This window comes from Pseudoliparis swirei, chromosome 19 (genome assembly GCF_029220125.1).
Source record: "Pseudoliparis swirei isolate HS2019 ecotype Mariana Trench chromosome 19, NWPU_hadal_v1, whole genome shotgun sequence".
NCBI classification, from domain to species: domain Eukaryota; kingdom Metazoa; phylum Chordata; class Actinopteri; order Perciformes; family Liparidae; genus Pseudoliparis; species Pseudoliparis swirei.
In genome coordinates this window covers 21,839,174-21,862,569 of record NC_079406.1, presented here as the reverse complement: position 1 = coordinate 21,862,569, position 23,396 = coordinate 21,839,174, and the positions used below count along the sequence as shown (strand labels likewise).

Genomic DNA, 23,396 nt, shown 5'->3' with positions numbered 1-23,396 from the left:
AACACTGATATTTTTCCAGTTAGAGCACTCAAAAAACAATTCAAGCCCTTCTTAGAGGTGACACATTTAAATATGGTTTGATACATTTAATTAATCAATTACACAAATGAAGATGATCGTATTTAATCGGTGTAACACAAAATGTAGGAATACAGTATTGTTTCTCCTTTTACTATGGTATAGTTGCCCTTTTAAGCTGTGTCTTTTTTATTACTTTTTAACTTTGTATTACTTTTTTACTTTTGTATTACTATTACTTTTGAATTTTGTTTTACTTTAATACTTTTTCATTACTTTTTTACTTTTAATTACGTTTTTACTTTTTAGTATTTGTTTTACTTTTCAATTACTTTTTCTTTCTTTTCAACTTTTTTCTTTTTCTTCTTAGGTTATTATTTGTTATAACTTTATTAATTGTTATTACTTTACAGTGATAATGATCCAATAACAGTGATATTGTTCCAGTTACAGCACTCAAAAAACGATTCAAGCCGTTCTTAGAGGGGTTTTTTTCTCATTATATTTTCATTCAAATTTTGAGCAATTGTTCAAGATTAATCACACAAATCATAATATTAATACGAAATCAGAAACATTGTTAAGAATTATGGTAAATAATTATTGTTGGTTCATCCAGACAGCATCACAACATAAATGCCGTATTTATCCTAAAGAAATCTCAATGCCGTGTGTTCGGGCTCCTTCCCGCATCATTCGACGATATGTGCATTCTTCATGGTGACTTCACTGAGGATGTCTTGTGGCAGAGTACAGACACTCTTGTGGTAACTCGCTGGTATTCTTCCATCTTTTAGCACTTCTTGAGGCAAAATGCAGGGCAACATAGTTCACCGCCCCCTCGTCACCATCCTGCAGATGATAATTAGGATCGTTAGATGTTATAGCTGTAAAATTATAACCAACATATATACTGTGTTTAATAGTAAACATTACAAACTAATATCCATTGTGCTGTAAAGCATGTTGTCCTGTTGAGAGGTCCAACAGATCAGAAAATAAATGTATGTGTATCGATCTAGAGGGTACCGACATAGTTTGTTGTTTAGTTTAGAGGACTTGTTGGATGGATGCTGGGTGTAATTGGTTCTGGACCATGATATTACACCCCTGCAAGCTTAGAGGTAATCTAAGAAGGTTTTTGCCGTGTTCTGTGTGTTTTTATCAGCATTCAAGTGCAGAATAACCATATGATTCAAAGGTGTTCATGAATCAGATGATATTAAATTATACTTACGACATTGCTTGGTTGATCCTCAGCTGATCTGGCATGTTGAGCATGATTGGAAGCTTCTCCTGTTCATGAAAGCAAGCCATTAAAGACGATAAAGGTGTCATTTCACTTTAACGTCCTAAATCTCAGGTCCACCAACTAACTGATGACATCAGACCGTTATGACTACATTTAAAAACTATTGCAATTCCTGTAAATACTGGTGAATAAATAATGTATCAAATAATCCATTTAATCACGATGAACCTACCTCTGCAATGTTTACAGACTGGCTTTTGATTTCTGGAGATAATTAGAGCAGCAATCACAATCACACAGCAGGCCAGCAGCGTCACAAGCACAATGAGTGGTGTCCACAGTTCTTGTTCTGGAAGGAGGGTAAAAATCCCAAAGAGACAATTAAAAAATATTTTGAAAAATAACTAGCTACATAACTGATTGTGAACTCCTAAAATAGTTAAATGCAGATAAAGCTCATCAATTGTACCTAATTATTATTTTATGTATGAGGTCTTGTTTGCCTTAACAGATATTTATTTTCCATAACAGGAACAATTGAAAGCAAAACCAACTAATTGTTCCACATCGACAGAAACTTTTGACAAATGCTACTTTTAGCCTGTGTAGCTCTTGTGGCACGACTCTACAGATGGTAATGTTGGTCTGTTACTGCAACACCTTGTTCCAGCCGAACATCTCAACAACACTGTAAATATTGCCCGACGATGGGAACCACTTGTGAGTAGCTGTCGCTCAGTCCATTAACCACGGTTGGCAGAGTTTGGTCATAATTTTAATTTTCTCTCACAATGTAGAGTAACATCACCATGTTAGCATTCTCATAGTGAGCCTGTTAGCATGCTAAATGTACCACTTTGCTCAAAGCATTGATGTACCGAAGTACAGCATCAAGAGTTTCTAGCACGGAGGTATTCTTGTTGACTTTCTCTTCAGATGTTGTGGTTTTCCATACACATCTTTTTCAGTGTCTCGCTCAAGCACACTTTGATATGTGTACAGCAGCCAGGGGTTAAAAGGCCAACCCTGTGGTTAAAGGACGACCCGCTTTAGATTTTGATTAGATTGAATCAATGCAATAATTCAGATATAATCGCAAGTAGCCTGTAAATAGAGATTACTAGTTCAGTAGTTTCCAACCATTGTGGTTTGAGGCCCTTTGAAAGACAAATAAAACTCACCACACCTCATCGAAGGTACAGTATTTCTAACTGGGAGAAGTTCCAGCTGATCTAATCTAAATCATATTTAGAGGCCCGAAAAAGGTAAAACTATACAGTATTTTACAAGAAAGAAAGGCAAAGTCCTTTAAAAGCAATAACTTTTTGAAGCAGAATAATGTTTTTGTTTCTCTTTCCTATTATCAGCACTGTACCTTAAATTGCAACAGATTAATAATTAGTGTATAGATTATAATCTAAAACGTACTTGTGTCCACTTTGGTTCCTCCACCAAACAGGATCTCTCCACATGTGGCCACAGCACAGTAGTACGTCCCAGTATCAGAGGAGTTGTGGATCGTTTTGGACAGACTGAAGTCACAACTTCTTTTTTCTGTTGCATCACTGTGAGTGTGAATGAAGCCTGGTTGAGATTCTCCTGATCCAGATCTGAACCAGTGCACTCTGTGTTCACCTGGACACTGGACTCTGTCTTCTTTGTTCCTGGAGAGCAGCGAACACTGGAGAGTCACTGAGTCGCCCGGCTGGACCGACTCAGTGTGTGGGCTTTGTTTCACGTAGAGAGATCTCCGCTGATTTTTAAAGTCTGTGTGATTCATAAAAAGGCGGTTAACTTGGGGAGTGTTTGACAAAGCGGCAAGCAAAAACACGGAAATTAACATACTTTACCATTCACAGCCAAATATGTTCCATTAAAAAATTTCATTAAGAATGCCGATCCTGCTTGACAGAAGTATGTCGCTTCATCTTCTTTGCTAACATTTCTGATGTCAAGAACTTGCTGAGCGTTACGTTTTGTGACTGAGAATCTTGACCTAAATTGTTCTTGAAGTTCAATCTTGTCATAATTTCCTTCTGCAACAGTTTCGAGCATATAGCCAAACTTCAGCTTATACCAGAAAAGCAACCCGGATTCATTTTGAAGGACTGGACATGACAGAGTCAAATTATCACCAAGTTCAAGCACAGCCCAAGAGACCTGTGGAGGACCCTCTGCAGTCTGAAGCAGGGCTGAAGGAAAGAGACACAAACAGTTACTTGGACAGGACAACAACTATAACACACTGAAACACAAATAGTACCTCTTTACAATTCACGTGCAAACACAAAAAATAAATAAAAATAACTAATGTTTTTGTTGTATTTCAACATGAAACAAACGGTATTTTAGAGATAATTTTAAAATAGAAAAGTAAAGTTACACTCACACAATGTATTTAGAAGAATCAAAGCAGTCAGTCCTTTGATCATCGTGGCAAAGTTCTTAGACAACCGATGCTGCGTCACAATGGAAGATTTAATCACAAGATGATCAAGGTCAACAAAGTGGGGATCCTACTGATTGGCTGAAACATAGAAAATGCACTTCCTGTTACATCTTTCCAGACCATGACCCATTTTCAGTGAAAGGCAAGATAATCATGACAAACACTTATTCTATTTACAAATAGAATCACACATGAATGCAGATAAAGCTGTTTAAAACTATGTTTTTTTTTGTTCTATGATGTTCAATTTGTGATGCTATATATATACCGGGATGACTTTATTACAATTTAGATAACTCTACATTATCAAGAACAGAAGTGAGATAGAAAATTGGGCAAAAGACAAATATCCTGGAGTTGTAGATACCAGAGATGTCTGCTTTGTGACCTTTAACATTATGTAGACTGTTTGACAACAGGACAATGCAGGGTTGCTAAACGGGAGTGTTGTAAAGCTGATACACATACTTAAGTACTGCCGTGGCTCAGAGGTAGAGCGAGTCGTCCTTCAATCAGAGGATCGGCTCCTCCAGTCCATGTCGATGAGTTCTTGGGCAAAACACACAACCCCAATTTGCTCCCCTAGGCCGTGATACAGGGTGAGAGTGCGTTGGGCTGGTGGCACCTTGCATGTAGCCTCTGCCATCAGTGTATGAATGGGTGTGAATGGGTGAATAGCAAGTCGTGTGAAAGTGTTTCATGTTTTTTGGTTCTTGTTCAGCATGGAAGCGATTATCTTATATTTAACTTGTATTATATATTGTATTTGTTAATATCATTATACAAAATCTGCCACTGTTCAGGGGAATATTTTAAAGATAATTAATATTAATGATTTTTAGAACAACTCAAACACTGCATGAAATGTTGTCTACATAGAATTGTGTCCCTGTAGGACTTAATCGCATGGCACCAGAATAAGTTAAATAATGTTAAAACCATGTGTATGTGTTTTTTTAATTTTTTTAATGTAGAGCCGGCAATGAACGCAGAGATCTGTGATAAGAGTTTCTCCTCCCACCTCAATACACATCAGGTGGCCATCATTGTACTTTGATGATACATTTCGGAGCATATCTCTTGCCTCCTAGGGCTCTCAACATTGTGATGACCGAGGCGGCTTCCAGCTAACAGTGCTAACAACGGCAACAGTGCTGAGCAGTGGCCTTGATCGAGCTATAGTGGGGTTAGCTTACATGCACGAACATGCACGAAGAGGCACGCATGGCCTGCAGCTCAGCTATGTAGGCAAAGCTTAGAGAGTCATGGATTACACACAAAGAGGGAGACCGACTGTATTCTCTGCTCAGGTAAACATTACTCCATAATATATTACATTACAAATAGTTTTTGACACTATAATAATGCTCTTAATGTAGTAGGCCTATAGAGAACTGTTGAATTTGAAGCTACATCCAGCAACACGTTAGCTTAGCTACAGAGTTAGACAAAGCTTGTCCGTCTGAAATCAGTCGACTAGTAGCCTATCTCTGTACTCTGTAGAGCGGGTCTTCCAATTAGAAGATTGGCAGTTCCCTCCCCGGTTCCTCTAGTCCGCTTGTCAAGCTGTTTCCCTCTGTTTCGAGTCATTGTGCTAAGCTAAGCTAACCTAAGCGGCATGCTGGCTGTGCCTTCATATTGACATGAGACTGATATCAATCTTCTCATAACACGCTCTTCAAGATAGAAAACGTTTTCTGTCAGTTCATCATAGTTGCATCAAGTTCAATGCAAGCATCACGAGCAATAAGTAGTAGTTCTACCGTTTTATTTGGTGAGATCAAGATATCATTGCAAAAAGCGTAAGGCTTGCAGGTGTCATTTTTGCAGACAAATAGCAGAGGTTTGGGTGAACTTCAACCTACAGGTCGGACTAAAAGGCAAGTGAGCAGCAGCTACCAGAAAGATGTAGGTGGGACCAGTGAACAACAAGAAGAAGAAAAAACCCACATCCCCTAGCCACTGCAGTGGAAACACTCTGTGGTATCACTGCTTAGGTGACTGTGCCTGGGTGTGTCCGTTATGGCAAGCTGCAATTGTCAAAAAATATGAACGTAGTTTTATTACACTTTCCTTGTTAGAGAATGCTTTGAAAGTGTTGGCCTCTGCGCTGAAACTGAAACGACAAAACTAAACAAAATAGCCCCTAGATAGTTAATAGATTCACACTTCATATTTACCACAGCCACACACTGCTGCTTCTGACCTTTCTCTGTCTCTTACTTTGTTTGTCACTGTGTGTGTGAAAGCAACCAAAAAATCTCTTATAAATTCCACATAATTTTATTAGCATTAAAAAGCGGATATGAGTTTCTTTCATGTCGGTTGGTTCATTGTGTCAATTCTTTCTTTTACACATCCATCAAGAGAGACAGGAAGTCGAACAGAGAGTGATGTAATGCATCAGAAAGTATGAGCCAAACTCACACTAACAAAGTCTTAATATGTGTCGTGAATTTTAGTCCACCGATTCTCCTGATCTTATCATTTTAGTTGTGTTGTGTTGGCCGTTGTGTCAGAGAATCTACTGTAATTCTTATTATTTTAAGTAATTTGTGTTTAAATTCCAAGACAACAGCACAATCATAATATCAAAACTACAACTACAACAACTGTTACTTACATTATTAAAAGTATTACAAATAGTAATACTACAACGACATAATGGATAATGGATAACAATAATATGATGAATACTGTAATAGGCAGGTCACTTGCAGATCTGATGGCCTGACAAATTGGGTCCCTTATCTTCTCTTAACAAAAACTCTGGCGCCACCTAGTGTAATAATATACACTCTACAATTTTGTTATATCTTTGAGATATATTGCGTTCACAATCACATAAGTTTTTGTAATGCAGAGATGAATGGCTGTTCCTTCCGCAAATGAGAGTTAATTTATAATAATTGGGCCGCCTTATCTTCTGTTAACAAATACTCTTGTGCCACCTAGTCAAGCAATACACCTTTCATTTCCTGTAGGCCTACTTTAAAATATGCTGTGCTGCTTTTCTGTAAAAAGTTAAATTCAATGTGGTAAAATGTACATTTCTACTGTAGCTTTAATCTTTTCTTTCAGTATCTCGCAGGATGTTTGCTGGTCCACCTTAAAGATCAGTCCACCTTACCCCTGATTAGGCCCAAATAGGCACCAGGTGTAGCTCATTATGTTCCCAACAGTGTATTTTAATTAATTGGTTGATCGACTGACTTGAGTTTTTATTTGTTGTCCAAGAGGTGAATATTACATCTCAGTAAACACGAAATCATTTTAATCAAAGTAATGGTCTGTTCTTTCTTCGATGATTTAATCTAGCATTGATCTCAAGTGGTTGTCATTTACCAATAAAGTTGTTCAAAGTAGCTGCTAACACACAAGGCTCATTTAAGCTCCTTTCTTGTTTTAACATGTTTTAATTAAGACTTGTAGTTTTAAACATAATTATGCATGCTAAAGGTTTTTTGTTGTTGTAATTGCAGTAACAAATGAAACATGGCCTTACTTTCTAGCAGTAGGGTTACTTATAATGTATTTTTAAGAATTTAAAAAGGTTCCAAAACCAATTAACACTGAGAGAGTAAAGTTAAACCTTTCATGTGCTCTTGTAATTGCAAGGCTTTAAAAATGTTGACGTTTAAAAAAGAAACATTTCTCCTTGACAGTGTGGAAGTCTTTGACCTATAGGCCCAGGCACGTGCACAGATAGAGCCCTAGTGGTGCTCAAGCACCTGCCCTTTTGCCCTGGATGAGAAAAGTGCCCTTTCTGTATTCATGTCAAATACACATGATTGTGGTCGTCATGCTGCGGTTTATTTTTTCAGTTTTTCAGATGTGAGATGGGAGTTGTTCTTACAGAAAGCCCGTCGGCCCAAAGATGAACGGGACGATTAAAGTCTCCGTTTGATTCCTTCGACAGGTTGGAACCGACATGCCACGTTCAACGAGTCCAGAAGGTTGAGCCCTTTGTCCGGCTGCTGGGAGGCGAGGAGCTTCGAGATTGTCTCTTCAGGAGCTGGTGGACGAGATGCCGGCTCATGTCTCCTGTCCTCAGCCTCCAGAGGACATCATTCATACTGCTGAGGTCCAACGGTTGTGGAGACGTCCTCCTCCGTTTCAATGTTCTCCATCTAGTTCGGAGTTTGGTATAAAAGCATAATTTGTCTGTTACTTACTTTCCTATTTTCTATTTTTGTCAATGAAAATCTTGTAAATATAAATGATGCATTGCTTTAGTTGGATTATTTTGAGTGAAGATATACTGTATGTTGGCATTTGTTACTGATGGTTGCCAACTGACATGACACATGTTGACGTTTTGCCATGTAGGATGTTTTGTACGATAAAATATCTTTGTGGTCATTTAAGCTATTTTTGGCAAAACACAAAACAAAAATATAATTTTTACCCGTTATGAAGATGAAAAATGAGCACTGACGTAAACTAACAATATATTACTGACATTAATTATTAAGAATCAACACAATAAGTAAATATAAAAACTATAACATTGTAGTGCATAAGTCTCAACCATTAAAGTTGATTTAAAACCCAATATGAACATCATAATAGTGTTTGCTGACCCAGTGGTTTTTAATAAAAAGACATTAAGATGTTGTACATTAATTCATTAAAATCCGGAGATAACAATATAAATACTGTACACAGTTTACATGAACATACAGTATTCCATGTGACAAATGAAAGAATTATGATGTCTTGTTCAGGCTGAAGTGTCCGTCTTCTTCTTCACAGCTGCTTCCTGTGTGGGCGGGGCGGGCGGTGTCGGGGGTTTGGGTGGACGGGCAGGGGGGGGGAAAGGGGGGGGGGTCCTGATTGTACTTGTTCAGTGGTCTGCTGAGGGTGACGGGTTGGTTGACGTCCACCCTCAGCTAGGAGTGAGACAGATGAGTCGTGACCTGTGAGACACAAACACCACAGATGAATACGTTTGAACTGAACTACACAACCTTTACATTATTGTGTTGGATCTGGCCTCCAATGATGTATTATAATATATAATGTATTACTGATACTTCTGTCATCTTGAGTGAGGGATTACTTACTCCACCCACTAAAAGAAAGGCAACCACCGCTCTTCATCTGGTCCTGTAGTCCTTCATCCTTCTCATGTGGTCCTCCCTCGTCATCTTCTTCATCGTCTTCATTGTCTGTTCCAGTTTTACAAAGATCAATCTTGTATGAGTAATTGCAGAGGCTGAAAAGAGTAAACGCAAGAAAAAACAACACTTGTAATAACTACTTACTAACCCAGAGTGAGGTAATGCCGGGAAATATCAGACTTCCGTAAAAACGTTATAAAGCCTCAGTCTGATATTTCCTGACCTCACTCTCTGTTAGTAAGTAGTTATTACAAGTGTTGTTTTTTCTTGCGTCTACTCTTTTCAGCCGAGCGGTCGAGGTTAGTAAGTTGTTTATTATATGGCATTTTTTCGCTCCTATTGTTTTGTAAATAAAAACAAATTGTAATATGTCATTTTGTTCAGCTCTCATGTCTTCTCACGACACAATGTGTTTCAGGTGTTTCGTAACAACCAATTACTTGCTCACTTCAAGTTACAGTGATCAATAGAAAAATCATTTTGCCAATGGGTGCCCTTTTTCTTTGGTTTGAGCACCTGCCCCCCAAAATGTCTGTGCACGTGCCTGTATAGGCCTATGGAGAAATCAACATTGTTAATCTCCACCTAAATAATTTACTGTTGTATGACGGGAGGATAATGTGCTTTTACAAAGTAAATCTCAGGTGTGAATAAGTAGCTGGTTGTCCCCAAACAAAGTCACAAGTTCCCATAACGCTCCGAGCATGTTAGAGTAAATACCAGGTCATGTTTCCGGTACGTTCAGCCATCTGCTTGTTGACGCTCTTATTCTTAACATTATTCTTGCAATTTTTTTAATTTTGGGATCGACTATCATCACACTGTCAGCAGAGGAGACTTTGGCTCAGAGGGTGTGTCTCAGGTTTGACGTTCTTCAAAGCAGAAGTTGGTTAATATTAACTCCAGTTATCAACTCATGCAGGTGAACAGTGTTGCTTTGTAACTATACAGATACATTTATTGCCACCACACCCTTTCTTTCTGTGTCTACAGTGAGGCAGTTAGCACCTGCTGAAGCCAATCCCTTTTCTCTGAATGCTTACACTCCCTGAGTGTTCTCAGAGAGCACAGACGCAGCACAAGAAACGGCAGATTACACATTTCAATTAAAATCATGGCAAAGCACTGGCCCGTGGTGTATCTGTTGAGTTTCTGGCACCTCGAGACTCTTAATGTTACAGCTTTCAATCTGGACACCCAGAATGTGCTGCAGAGAAATGGAGATCCGGGAAGCCTGTTTGGATTTTCGGTTGCCTTCCACCAGCAGCTGAACCCGACCAAAAAGAATCTGTGAGTGAAAATTAGAATGTTTAATCAAGTCTGAGAAAATAAAATAAAATTCTGTGGCTCAACATTTGAGGTATTTCTCCCCAGATTGCTGGTCGGAGCGCCACGATCAAAACACCAGAACCAAGTGAATGTTACAGGCGTTGTTTACCAGTGTGACATGACTAAAATATCCGAGCGCTGCCGGCCCATTGAGTTTGATAACGAAGGTTTGTTTGTCTAGCTTTGTATTTTTAATATGATGTATTGAATTATAATAAGTATGTATACTTGAGGGCATTCAAAATACTTTCTCCTTCTACACCCTGGAAAATATAGTACTTTTTATATAAGAAAGATAAGATGCTTTATTGTCATTATATATTAAACTCAACCCAATTTGATTAATGCAGTAATACCCACTTTGCAGCATTATATTAAAAGCAGATATTTTTTAGTCACATGGCGCATAGTATTAAACTTAAATGTAACATTACCATGATATTTTCGGCTTGTGAAGAGCAAAGCAGTAGTGTCTTGTCACATTTCTATGAATTGTTAGCAGTTCCACCAAAGTGTCCTTTTTCCTTCTAAATGTGTCATGTTTCTATTTGAATATCTGTTTGAGGTCCAGAAAGTTAAAATGATCCAATATTACATCAAATAAATACAGATTTGTGTGCAAAACCTAGTTTTTATAATTTAGTTTCTCATTAATTATCAGACGACCCCTCCAAAGACCCCTAGATGAAATTGTTAAAACTAGCTCCACCTCAAGCAAATGACATACTGTATATCCGCTACATGGGGCCATTTAACAGAAGAGAGAATACTTTTACTTTTGATGCTTTAAGTACATTTTGCAGATAATACTCCTCCATTACAGGACTTTTTATGTCTGACTTTTATAATATTGGTACTTTTTAAGTAAAAGATCTGACTACCAAGTCTACTAGATCTAATTACACTGAATTACTGCCTCATGATGTGCTCAACATGTTGGTTTTTCCAGAGTTCCTCGATAGTAAAGGCATAAACGACCAGTGGATGGGAGTTAGAGTGACGAGCCAAGGTCCTGGTAAAAATGTAATGGTAAGCAAAAACTCCTATTTTAAATACAGACGATAAAAAAAAGTTGTTCAAATATCCAACAGTAATTTCATCATCTTTCCCTTGAAGACTTGTGCTCATCGATACCAGCAGTGGAGCCCGAGTCCCAGCCTTTACGTCCCTCGCTTGGTGACGGGTCAGTGTTACCTCTTAGGAGATGACCTGCAGGTCGGGAAGGAGGAGAGGACGTGGAGGAGGGTGGTCTGTGACTCTGAACACTTGTCCAGACGTCAAAAGGACCCGGACTGGTTTGCATACTGCCAACAGGGTCACGGAGCATCTTTTGCGAAGGACAACGTGTCTCTGTTATTTGGAGCACCAGGAGCGTATCAGTGGAAAGGTAAGATACACTTTGAGTCGCACTTCCAGGTGTTCATTTCATCAAACTAATTTAACAAGCATACAATAGATGCTTAGTCATCACGTTACACACAGGTTGGAACACTTACTTATTTGTACATGTTCTATCTTTTGGAAATATTTACATTTTCATACATTTGCCATTTTCAAAAATAAACCCTAAAGCAGGCACACTCAACTTGCACGATGACAGGAGGCCAGGGAGCCCTTAATATAGAAACTTACTTTGCAATTATCTATGATCTATCTATTATCTATTGTCTGGTGTCTCGAGGATCCTCCCGTGGCACTTTCTTTGTAAACAACTCTAACAGTCTGTTCATGCTTTTTATGCACTTTGGCACATTATTAACATTAATATTGCAAAAACAAACCTCGTGGTGTGCAGCCCCCAACCCACTGGTTTGTGATCAATCTGTAAATCTGTAAAATATTAGAAAAATAAAAATGTGTGTATATACTCTTTCCTTTATATATACACATATACTTTCCTTTTTTAATAATGTCCTTGTTTTGTCCCACAATGACATGCTATACATTAAAATCCTGCATATTTCTTAAAATATAATCTTGTTTTTCACATGGAGTATTTAAAGATGAACTCTGTTTCTCAATGTTTTGAAGGAATCGTACGAATGGAGCTCCTGGATAACCTGGACATCTCCAGTGCAGATTCTCGTGAGACAGGGGATGTTGACAAGTTCAACATGAAACTTATTCCTCTCCAAAGAAACAGCTACCTGGGTCAGTTTCTAGTCTGGTCTGAGTCCGTACCTTAAAAGGTTATCTTTATTCATTTGTATAGGATGTAACATCCCCATGAACAGCGTCGTTCTGTCTCCAGGATTCTCCACTGACTCTGGTATGGCCCTCCTCAGACAGGGGGAGCTGACCGTCGTGTCCGGAGCGCCCAGAGGCGGTTACAGCGGCCAGGTGGCATTTCTTAAGGCGGATCCTGAGGCACAGAGAAGTTTGTCCGTGGAGTTAATCCTCTCTGGTCCAGGCCTGGCCTCCTCCTTTGGCTATGATGTGGCTGTGGGGGATTTCAATGGTGATGGGTAGGTTAACATAAGACTTCAAGTTACACCGATTTGCTTTTTGTATCCGCTTGACGGGTTGATCATTATAATAAAAGTCTACATTGACAGGATATTTGTATGAATAGTCACGGTTACCGGAGGATGTTTCTGTCACGACGGGATTAGGGTGGACCCAAATGCACGACTCAGGAGACAGATAATGCTGAGAAAGATCTTTTACTGAAAGTATTGTCAGGAACGGAACAGACAGAATAAACAAACACACAGTGGACCGCTCAAGGGCTTGGTCTGAGAAACACAAGACAATCTGGCAGAGGACAAGTGCAAGTGAGGGAACCTAAGTAGACAGGGACTAATTAGGGAATGGGTAACAGGTGAGATGGGCATGAAGACCAGGTGAAGGTAATGAGGGACTAACGAGGGAGTGACCAGAGGCAGGTGAGGGGAGTTGGACTGACGAGATGGGAAGCAGGATCTGGAATGACATGATAGTTAGTGACAGGATGAAAACAACTAATACAAAAAGGAATGTGTGGAGCTAAACTGTTACAGTTTCCTTATGATTTGTTCAGTCCACCACCTTTTATCAGCACCAGCATTAGGTCAAAGATTGAAGAAGAATTTGCCAGACTTCCGTGGATTGTATTGCAGTTATAATAGTCCTCAGTGGATGAATTTTCAGATGTTGGTGCTACTTGCAGACAACAAACATTCACATAATATTAAAATGTAGCTAGACATTAGTTTTCATTTTCCTTTTTCCCCCACAATCATCTGATAGACTGTGCCATGACTTTTCCTTCTTTTGTAATTTGTAATTCTATATTTTAGCCATACTAGTAAGTCATATAAAACGTATTTCTAATAGTTTTTCATTCTTGTTTCACATTGAGGAGTAAGGTTTGCTTTGTAAAGCTCTTTTATGAAGGCAGCTTACAGAGCTCTAAGATGTGTCTAAATGTCTTTAAATCTTAAATCCATACTTGTATCGACCTTATTTTCATTAACATTCAGAGATTTGTCATGCTGTCACAGACATCTTCTACACAATTCATATATCTATGTTAGCATTGTGACAATTGTAACAAGCATTTCTCCCTGTTTGTTACATTTATTATGAGATTGTTGTTGGAGTTGTGCATTGTGTTGCTTGGGTGTGTGCAGGTGGGAGGACCTCGCTGTTGGAGCACCACAGTTCTTTGTTAAAGATGGTGTGGTCGGCGGAGCAGTCTACATCTATAGCAACAGCAAAGGGAAACACTGGGAGGAAATTGTTCCAACTCAACTTCTTGGCCATAAAGAATCAATGTTTGGCCTCGCGGTGGAAAACGTAGGAGACATCAATCAAGATGGTTATGGAGGTTGTGACATTTTAATATCAAATGTATCATACACTTCCTAAACAGACAGACAGTGAGAAAGTATACTTGTTTTTAAATACTCAATTCTCATTTGGACACTGACAAATGTAACTATGTAACTTTTTCTGAGCAACGAACTCTGCGAGCACAAGAGGCCATTACAGGACAAAGTATTCTTATTAAACCACACTATACCCAACTTATGTGTGCTAACCTGACCCACTATAAGTTCCTGTTCAGACCACTTCAAGTAATGCTGTAGGAGCAAAACAACAGAGTGAGAGGAGCCAGGGAGCTGAAGTTGTATCTATTAAGTATTTAAACATACTTTATTACCTTTTGAATTGGGCTTTTAATTTGTAAGGAGGAGGAGGTTTTGTTTATTCTATCAAAAGTTTTATATTTCACTCAATGAGAACATCTTGAATACAAGAACGACAGAATACGCAAATGCTTCGTTAACTCCATGTCGTTATTATACAATTTGTGTCGATGGAAAAATGTGGGATGCACTTACGATATATATTTTTTCCAACTCATGTTGTCGTCCCACTTTTGCTTATTAATCTTTGACAGATATTGCCGTGGGGGCGCCTTATGACGGTTCTGGTCAAGTGTACCTGTACTACGGCTCATCAGATGGCATCAACAAGAAGCCAGTGCAGGTGAGGCAATGAAAAGGTCACCAGTTCAAATCTGTGGTTGAACATCATTTTTATATTATCATATTTCGACCTCCTCAGGTCCTCTCATCAGGATCCAATAAAGTCACTCTGTTTGGATATTCTCTGTCGGGTAACTTGGACGTGGATAACAATCAGTACCCAGACCTGGCTGTGGGATCGCTATCTGATTCTGTCTTTGTCTTCAGGTAATTTTACAGCACGAACACTTGGAGATAAAGCAAAAATAGCTCTAGTGAAGAAAAAAAATCACTTTCAATCAAAATGTTTTTTACACATCCTGTAGATACATTGCTGATGATTCAAAAATGGAAAGCATACAACCCAATATAGATCAAATATAATATCGAGCTTCGTGGTTTGACTGGACATTAAACTGTTCAGATAAAACATATCCCAGAAGAGATTTACAAATCTTTGCTTGTGTCTTATGTCAATTATTTTTTTGAAACTCTTTTTCTTTATCCTTTCTCCTGTTGTGTTTTTAAGATTATTCTCGCATCTATTTTTGTATTAGGCCATCTTGAATTGCGCTATATTGACATTTTTTAAAAGGTCATATTCATCATTATAATTGGCATCAGAGCCAACTCATTTCTTATAACTGTTATGTTTCTTCATAACACACCTTGTCTCTGTTTTAGAGCAAGGCCAGTGGTCAGTGTGAGCAGCTCTCTGAGGCTAACGCCCACTGAAATAGACATCACACAGGAACAATGTGATAAACACACATGGTAAGATGTACAAAAACACAAATGTCAACATGATCCAACTGAAGCGTGAATGGCTTTTGAACATAAGTGTGTTTAAACCAACTTCTGTCCAGTTATGTTGCAGCTCAGGCATGCTTTACGTACACGGCACATCCAGCATCGTTCAACCCTAAATTGAGTACGTTTCTTTACTGTCGCTTCAATCCTCTTCACACTACATATAAGGGTTTGAGGCATTTATTTGGAAAATATATGTATAGATATAGTTAAATAACTATTTAATATCCAGTGTACAAGTGAGATCATTGATTAAAACACATTTACTGTCAAACTTAAAGTTTTTTATAAAAACACTCAACTTTAGAATTAAACACAAATGAATGTAATACGCATTTAGTTATTATTTGCACTAATATAAGTATAACTGGCAGTATATGTTGAAGTCGTAACAGTAGCGGCTCCTGTAATAGAAAGTAACACTGGTATTCATGGTTGACGTTGTAATAATACTACTCGTGGCCTTTTGTGATCAGACTATAATAAGCACTGAATAATAGCAACAGTGAGTCAACCAGCATAAGTATATGTTAGTATAATCTTCTGCTGCCCTCAGTGCTCAACTACACGTTTGGGGCAGATGCTGAGAGGAAACAGATGAGGCTTCCTCACAGAGTGAACTTGGCTTCATCTCAAGGAAAACTGGAACTGCCCGGACAGAAGACACAGATCTGTACTGAGATCCAGCTACGACTTCTGGTACTGTTTCGTGGTGCAATGTCCCTTAAAGAAACCCATCAAATGCCCGGCTATACACGTGACAGCAAAATACACCTCCTCTATCGCAGCGTGATATTAAGGACCGGCTGCACAGTATCCCTGTGTCCGTCACTGTGTCTCTGTGGAGCTCCAGTCAGACCTCCGGGACGAGTGCAGATCTGCCCGAAGTTACTCCGGTCCTCAACCTCTTCCAGCAAAACAGTATTGTCTCAGAGGTACGTACACATGTATGTCTGTATTATATATGTTAACCTTTTGTCTGCACAAATGGAGACTTTTACAAATGTGTGTCTATTTATCTGAGAGAAGACATTGGAAGTCAGTCTGAGATCATAAAAGTTGACGGATGCAAAGAAGCTCTTTCTGCTCCGCTGTTTCCCAGATTATCTTAATAAACAAGGGCTGTGGCATGGACAACATCTGCCAAAGTAACCTGGAGTTACAGTACAAGTTCTGTTCCAGAAAAACACAAAATAATCAAGATGTTTTCAAATCACTCGCCAGGTGAGGAAAGAAAACAGGTTAACGAATCAAAGACTTCAAAACAAAGCTATGGGAACTATCTCTGGTCCCAGGACAAGGAGCAATACAGGTGATTGATGCCGAACCCTGTGGGTGTTACGCCATGTCTCTAGGGAGGATGGTGTTACAGTCATCACTCCTTCTGAAGAAGACATCGCTCTGGAGATCATTGTGACGAACAGAAACGGGGACGACGCGCACCAGAGTCACTCCGTCATCAGCCTCCCGGATACTCTTCATTACTCCTCCATTGTCTACGGTACAGCATCGGTAAGTATACAAGTACTCCGTAGGGAAAAGAACAAGATTCAAACATTATTATTAGTGTGACTAGTAGCGGCACCACTCCATATAAAGGGCAGATGAGGTGGTTTGGCAGTTAAAGAACCAGGTCGGTATGCAGGAGAATGTGTAATGTATCAAGAAAAACATTCACGAAAAGAAATTCTGATTTTAAATCTCTGAAGTGAAGAAAAAGAAAACTAAACAAAAGAAAGCCGCAACCTCCTCCCTTCCTTTTCTCCAATGAATGGCCTTTGACCTTCTCAGCCACACCTTAGAGGTTAACGCTTTGTTCATGAATGAGCCAAACAGCAGGCGTCCACATCACACAAACTAAACGAATTACAATCAATAAAAGGTTTCTAAGTTACTGTCCAAGGGCACTCAATACTGCTGATAGGACATAATTAACCTTTTCACAGTCTCTTGATTAAGATCATTACAGGCAGAACATCAATACAAAATCCTTTCAGCCCATAAAACAAACTAACTAGACAAGATTGTGTATGATACATCCCATTAATTGATAATGTATTAAATACAATGAAACAAAAGACACAAAATCAATGTTAAATTGGCCCTCTGCACCGGGCCTAGTGCAGAGAGAGAAGAAAACCTTTTTAACATAGCTAATACAAGATAATAATTGTAACAATGCAGTCAGTATATGTGGGTCTTATTTGTGTCGATCTTTACAGTAACTAGTATTTAAAGTAATCAAATGTAGATCTGTAGTAAAAAAAGTGTGATATTTTATATTAAAGTGTGGTGGCGTATGAAGGAGAGAGATTTTCTCGATTCAGTTTATTTTGTATAGCCCAAAATCACAAGTTACAAATTTGCCTCAGAGGGCTTTACAATCTGCACACATTCGGACTCCTCTTCATTCCAACACAGCACGTATCCTTGTTTTCTGTTTTTTGTTCAAAGGAGACACAAGTGAGTTGTACAGCCAATGACAAAGGAACACTAGTCGACTGTGAGCTGGGAAACCCGCTCCAGAGAGACGCAGAAGTGAGTAGAACTGCTCAGTATCCTCCACTTGAGTCTCAAACAAGCAAGTGTACCGTGGTAACGTTGTTCCCTTCAGGTTACTTTTTATGTCCTGCTCGCAACATCCGGCATCTCACTGAGTACAAAAGACGTCAACGTCACACTGCAACTTGAAACGTAAGTAGGTTGATGAGTTATTGACCGGTGGTCTTTAGATGATTATGAATCGGCATGTTGTGTTATTCCTGTGCTGCAGGACGAGTGTGCAGAATCTACAACCAGTTGTGGCATTAGCCAAAGTGGTTTTTGAGCTGCAGCTACAAGTATATGGGTAGGTACTCGGCAGATGTTTTTTTTTTTTAAAGTATTACTGTTTTCTCATTCTCACACAAATATGAATGACCCAGCTTTTTTTGTATTTTTGTTATTTTCTTTGTGGAGACTGACCATTTTTTGCAATCAAATAATTTTTTTGTTTTTTTAAAGAAAATGTTGCAATACATTCAGACTTAAAAATACAATTCAAATGCTTTTAATGATTAAAGAATAATCACATTGAGGTCTATCTTTGTTTGACAGACTAGCCAGGCCCTCTCAAGTGTCACTTGGGGCAAACTTGAGGGGTGAGAGCGCCATAACCTCGGTGGATGAAATTGGAACTGCAGTTCAATATGAATTTAGGGTGAGCCAACATTTGTTGCTTACTCACTTTAAAATACATTTAATTGCTTTTTTTAAACATGCAAACAGTTCAAAATATACTGTTCTAATATCTTATTTGTCTACCAGATAACAAATTTGGGCAGATCACTGAAGTATTTTGCCAATGCATCACTAAACATCCACTGGCCGAAAGAGAACTCTGTGGGAAAATGGCTTCTGTACTTGACTCAGATCAGCAGTAAAGGTGTACAGCCTGTCTCCTGCTCACCTATGGATGAGGTCAATCCACTGAGACATGTAAAGGTAATGCACACCTCTCCCTTTATGAATGCAATTATTCAAAATACAAGTGAGGTCTGTCCTAATACACACTTAACCTGATGTTATTTGATCTCAAGGGTTGGCATGACTCCTCCAGGAAAAGACGTGAAGCCGAACATGAAGCCAAACATGAAGCGCTCTCGACTGCTGGATTCACATTTCTTCCAAAAAGAAGGAAATACAAAACTTTGGTAAGAAATCACTATTATCATACATATTATTGAATAAAGAACTGCTGTTGGAAAATGTAATTTGCTTCCATTGTCCATGAGCCTCAGATGGTTCTTGTTTTCAGAACTGCTCAGATGGACTGAAGTGTGTGCAGATACGCTGCCCTCTGCTGGGTCTGGACAGTACTGCAGTCATGGTTCTGCATTCCCGCCTCTGGAACACCACTTTCACAGAGGTGTTTAACTCCTGTAAAAAGGCCTTCCTCTCTCATCACCTCTGACAGATAACAGTGCTGACTATGCATCAGTTTTGTTGCTTTGAGATATTGCTTCCACTAATTATTCAAACTGACTTTGTGGCTCCTCATTGCCAGCCTGTCCAACAACATTAATCGTTCATTGTGCCTCTCCCACACAGGATTACAGCTCTTTGAACTACCTGGACATTGTCGTGGATGCCACTCTCAGTTTGACAAACTCTCCAGAGAATATTGAACTCAAACCAGAGAAGCTTGGGACAAAGGTAACCAAGAGTGTTTTAGGATGATTTGGTTTTGTTGGGAGGACATCTCTACAATTTTAATAAATGTTTAAATTCCAACCGTAATTCTTGAGTAACTACCATCACATTGATGTAACTAACATGACAAACGGGTCAAATGTATTCATCCTCAGATAAAACTGACAGTGTTCCTGGAGAGAAAAGCTGAACGTGTCACCAAAGTGGCGTGGTGGATCATCTTCCTCACTGTGGTTGTGTTGCTCCTGCTGTTGGCAGTTGTTGGCTTCTTGTTGTGGAAGGTAACACATATCAAACTAGAACGGGCACTCGGTAGAGCGCATACCTTCGCATATCACAAGATTGGGCATTGAATTATGAACATTTTGGCATTAGTTGCATGCCAATTGGACAAAAATGTATCGTGCTATGGTTAAAAAAAGATTTTGACCTTTCCATGACCTTGACCTTTGACCCGATTGATCCCAAAATCTAATCAAATGGTCCCCGGATAATAACCAATCATCCCACCAAATTCCATGTGATTCAAGAAGATTTGACCTGTTCATGACCTTTGACCTTGACCGTTGACCCGATCGATCCCAAAATCTAATCAACTGGTCCCCGGAAAATAAACAATCATCCCACCAAATTTCATGCAATTCGGTTCAATACTTTTTGAGTTCTGCGAAAGATTTTGACCTGTTCATGACCTTTGACCTTGACCTTTGACCCGATCGATCCCAAAATCTAATCAACTGGTCCCCGGATAATAAACAATCATCCCACCAAATTTCATGCGATTCGGTTCAATACTTTTTGAGTTTTGCGAATAACACGCATACAAATAAATAAATAAAGAAATACACGGCGATCAAAACATAACCTTCCGGCATTTTCAATGCGAAGGTAATCAAACTATAATATAGTTTGTTTTGTGGTAAACTAGCTGTGAAAAATGAATTGCTAAAATACTAATGCATGTATCCAAGTACTAAAGATTATTGTCTTTTCAAATGATCAGATATTTCATTTTACGATTTTCTGATTTCTGCATCCCTGTTAAATATTTAAAGTGTTCAAGCATGATATCACAAGGCATTGACCGAAAACATCCAACAAATTATACAGTATATCAGTAGTAAACTTTTCTTAAATCTTAAATCTCTTGAATTATTTACCTTTGCAGGACAATATATATTCCTTTCACTCTAAGCCACAGTTGAGTTGATATTCTAAATTGTGAATAGCAGTAATCTGCATCAAACATTGATTGCCTCCTCATGTGAAGTTACAGATATACAAGTAAATATTTTAGACATGTTTTGTAATGATCATTGAGCCGTTGGTCATTCAGCATTATGAATCCATTCATCTTTTGTATACCTAATGTTGTGTTGACCGTTTTCCATTTCCTGTCCTGATCAGTGGGGGTGCATCAACTGCCTCGCTCAGAACGAGAAGCGGCCACACGATGGAGATCCAAACAAAGAGACCGCTCCCCTCAAAGGCTAAAAGGAAAACACAGGAACCTCAACGGTATGAGATACATGCTGTTAATAAGGGTTAGATTCTGGCTCAAATACTATTTACTACTACTGCAAAATTACATGATTTTTTATTTTCTTGCTTTTTGTTCAAATAAAATAGCATGAAAAAACCCATCAATATACTTTTCTTGAGTTCTTTTTTAATGAAGCAAAAAATATCACTCGTTTGATACCAAAAAAACGTTACAACATGAAAGAAGTTGTGCTATACTTTCACCATTAAGGAATGTGCGAGTTGTGGGAATGGATGAGAGGTTGTGCTGAGGAACGAGTTACCTGAAATTCAATGGAAGCATTGGCAGCCACCACATCCTAGTCCGACTGCCGCTAAAAGCACATATGATTACAATACTGTTGCTTTTGAAATACTGTGTTTTCATTTGTAGTCGTGCAACATAATACTGTGTTCATGGTGAAGTCTTGTACAAGGACCCTACTGACATTGAAGGGGTTTATTCCAAAATTACATTTAATTTTAAAAACTCAATTAGCTTGCCAGTGATTAAAAGTAGCAGGCTAATATTGTTCACAACATTCTAGAATGAAACTCTCCTCTTGCTATGTTTTGTACAGGTGCAATAGCCCGTTTGAGTGGGACTGTACTTCTGTTACGACCAGGTGAATTTCACAAATCCTCATTAAAAAAAAGAAATTGTGCTTTCGCGGCATCTCTACATTCTTTTTTCATACTTTCCGTATCTCTGTAGTTTTTTTTTTTTTTTTTGTAGAACAAAATGTTTCAACATTTCGAGAAATACAGTACGCTTACTAGCTTTCTTGCCAAGAGTTGGAGCGAGCAGCTGGTTAGCTTAGCATAACAATTGTAGAAAAGAGGAGACAACTTGTTTAGCTCTGTTCAAAGGTAACCAAGCACCTCTAAAGTTCAGGAATTAACACGTATTTGGTTTAATTTGTAAAAAATGTCAATTCTCCATTTTACACCGCGTGACCTTCTTAACTTGGCAACTGCTCTCAGCTAAGAAATAGTCTGGCCCATAAGCCTTTCGCAAAATCATTATTTCTCTTTTTACACTTTTATCTTGATTATGCCAATGTGACACTGTTGTGTTCACTCTCCTCTCTTTCTACAGATTTTTTTTTTTTCACTCACATTTTTTTTTTCGTTCGTGAATATTCTTTGATTTTATCTTCATCGAAACACATTCAGTATGAAAATTAACATCCATCGTCTTATTTCTTGACAGCATTTGGCTTTCTGTCCACATTCAATCCCACTTTGAGTCACATCATGAGCTCTCACTCTTTTCATCATCTTGTGTTGCTTTTACGAAAAGATAACTAGAAAAGCACCGTATTAAAAAACATCCCAACATCTTCTCAACATGACATAAAAACCTTGAAACCAGAACATACGACAAACAATTAAAGAAAACATCATACACAAATTCACACACACTCACACACACTGCTCCTTAACAATCTCTGGTTCAGGCTGAAAATGCCAGTCTTGTGCCCCAATATTGTCTGATAATTAAGAGTTAAGTTGCGATTGGTTCAATAACAATATTTTTAAATGATTGGTTTACAAAGAGTATAAATAAACACAACTTGATTTTGCCTTCTTTTTTTTAAACCAGACAAAGTTAAAGACAAATAGTTCTTTTAAAACATAAAAAAGCTGCAATGAAGTATTATAATACAAATAAATTAAAAACACCTATATTACATTAACTTAAATTAAGTAACCGCAAATTAGGCACATTCAAAATAGGCTCATTGTTTGGTTTTAAGAGTCATACTATTGACTTTTCAAATCTCCAAGCAAAAATGCAGAGGTTTAATTAAGCGAGTAAATAAAATCTTACTACTTCCACAAGATGAAAAATGGAACACAACCCAACTGAAATCAAGATAAATTAACGTAATTTCACGCGAAAAAACTGCAAACCAATTCAGATCAAATCAGCGGCTCACTAAATTAAACAGTTATTAAGCGACACGAATAACCTCCATCTCACAGACCACCAAACCACAAGACCATGAGCTTCATCAGAAAAACATTCTCCCAATTAATTTGCTGTTTGTTTCTTCTTCACCCCCAGACGATGGGAACATTGAGACTCCAGTCGGTCAAATGAATGGCACTTAAAAAATGGTGATATTAAGAATTATTTGTGCTTCTCAATACCTGGTAATACTTGTGGCTTAGGCAGTAGGAAAAATAGTCACGTTAGCCTATTTATTTTGTGCTGTAAACTGATTTTTAATTATTGCTAATTTGGC

The 23,396-nt window shown here is 38.4% G+C and overlaps 2 protein-coding genes across 5 annotated transcripts; one reads left to right on the top strand and one right to left on the bottom strand.

The window, feature by feature from the left end:
* Positions 1–481: 481 nt before the first annotated feature.
* Positions 482–3,849, bottom strand: LOC130209322 (uncharacterized). The gene is made up of 6 exons (XM_056438884.1): positions 3,828–3,849; positions 3,121–3,462; positions 2,699–3,037; positions 1,503–1,619; positions 1,256–1,314; positions 482–870 (listed from the first exon to the last, which is right to left on the bottom strand). Exons 1-6 carry the CDS (start codon positions 3,847–3,849, stop codon positions 745–747), a joined length of 1,005 nt encoding a protein of 334 aa, XP_056294859.1. The 3' UTR covers positions 482–744.
* Positions 3,850–9,930: 6,081 nt separating this feature from the next.
* Positions 9,931–23,279, top strand: LOC130209818 (integrin alpha-6-like). Of its 4 annotated transcripts, XR_008834712.1 has the most exons (27): positions 9,931–10,132; positions 10,217–10,338; positions 11,121–11,200; positions 11,288–11,558; positions 12,203–12,322; positions 12,423–12,636; positions 13,783–13,979; positions 14,556–14,644; positions 14,723–14,850; positions 15,307–15,396; positions 15,489–15,553; positions 15,989–16,131; positions 16,221–16,367; positions 16,535–16,656; positions 16,788–16,944; positions 17,887–17,970; positions 18,047–18,126; positions 18,206–18,280; positions 18,529–18,631; positions 18,739–18,915; positions 19,011–19,124; positions 19,229–19,339; positions 19,522–19,626; positions 19,779–19,904; positions 21,031–21,141; positions 21,726–21,770; positions 23,216–23,279. XR_008834712.1 is itself a non-coding variant. In XM_056439681.1 (26 exons), exons 1-25 carry the CDS (start codon positions 9,957–9,959, stop codon positions 21,115–21,117), a joined length of 3,183 nt encoding a protein of 1,060 aa, XP_056295656.1. In that variant the 5' UTR covers positions 9,931–9,956; the 3' UTR covers positions 21,118–21,141; positions 21,726–22,756. The 4 variants fall into 4 exon arrangements, 3 of the variants coding, with proteins under 3 accessions (XP_056295656.1, XP_056295658.1, XP_056295655.1); XM_056439681.1 differs by lacking the exon at positions 23,216–23,279 and having other exon boundaries at positions 21,726–22,756; XM_056439683.1 differs by lacking the exons at positions 21,726–21,770; positions 23,216–23,279 and having other exon boundaries at positions 11,121–11,194; positions 21,031–21,270.
* Positions 23,280–23,396: the final 117 nt, after the last annotated feature.

Bases quoted from the DNA above. Each gene is read 5' to 3' on its own strand.
- LOC130209322 (XM_056438884.1), bottom strand. From the start codon at position 3,849: ATGGGTCATGGTCTGGAAAGAT. The intron at 1,620-2,698 runs GTACGTTTTAGA...CCCTCCTTCCAG, and splicing joins AGGAACCAAAGTGGACACAA to AACAAGAACTGTGGACACCA. The intron at 1,315-1,502 runs GTAGGTTCATCG...TTTCATGAACAG, and splicing joins AGTCTGTAAACATTGCAGAG to GAGAAGCTTCCAATCATGCT.
- LOC130209818 (XM_056439681.1), top strand. From the start codon at position 9,957: ATGGCAAAGCACTGGCCCGTGGTGTATCTGTTGAGTTTCTGGCACCTC. The intron at 15,554-15,988 runs GTACGTTTCTTT...TGCTGCCCTCAG, and splicing joins ATCGTTCAACCCTAAATTGA to TGCTCAACTACACGTTTGGG. The intron at 18,632-18,738 runs GTGAGCCAACAT...TTTGTCTACCAG, and splicing joins CAGTTCAATATGAATTTAGG to ATAACAAATTTGGGCAGATC.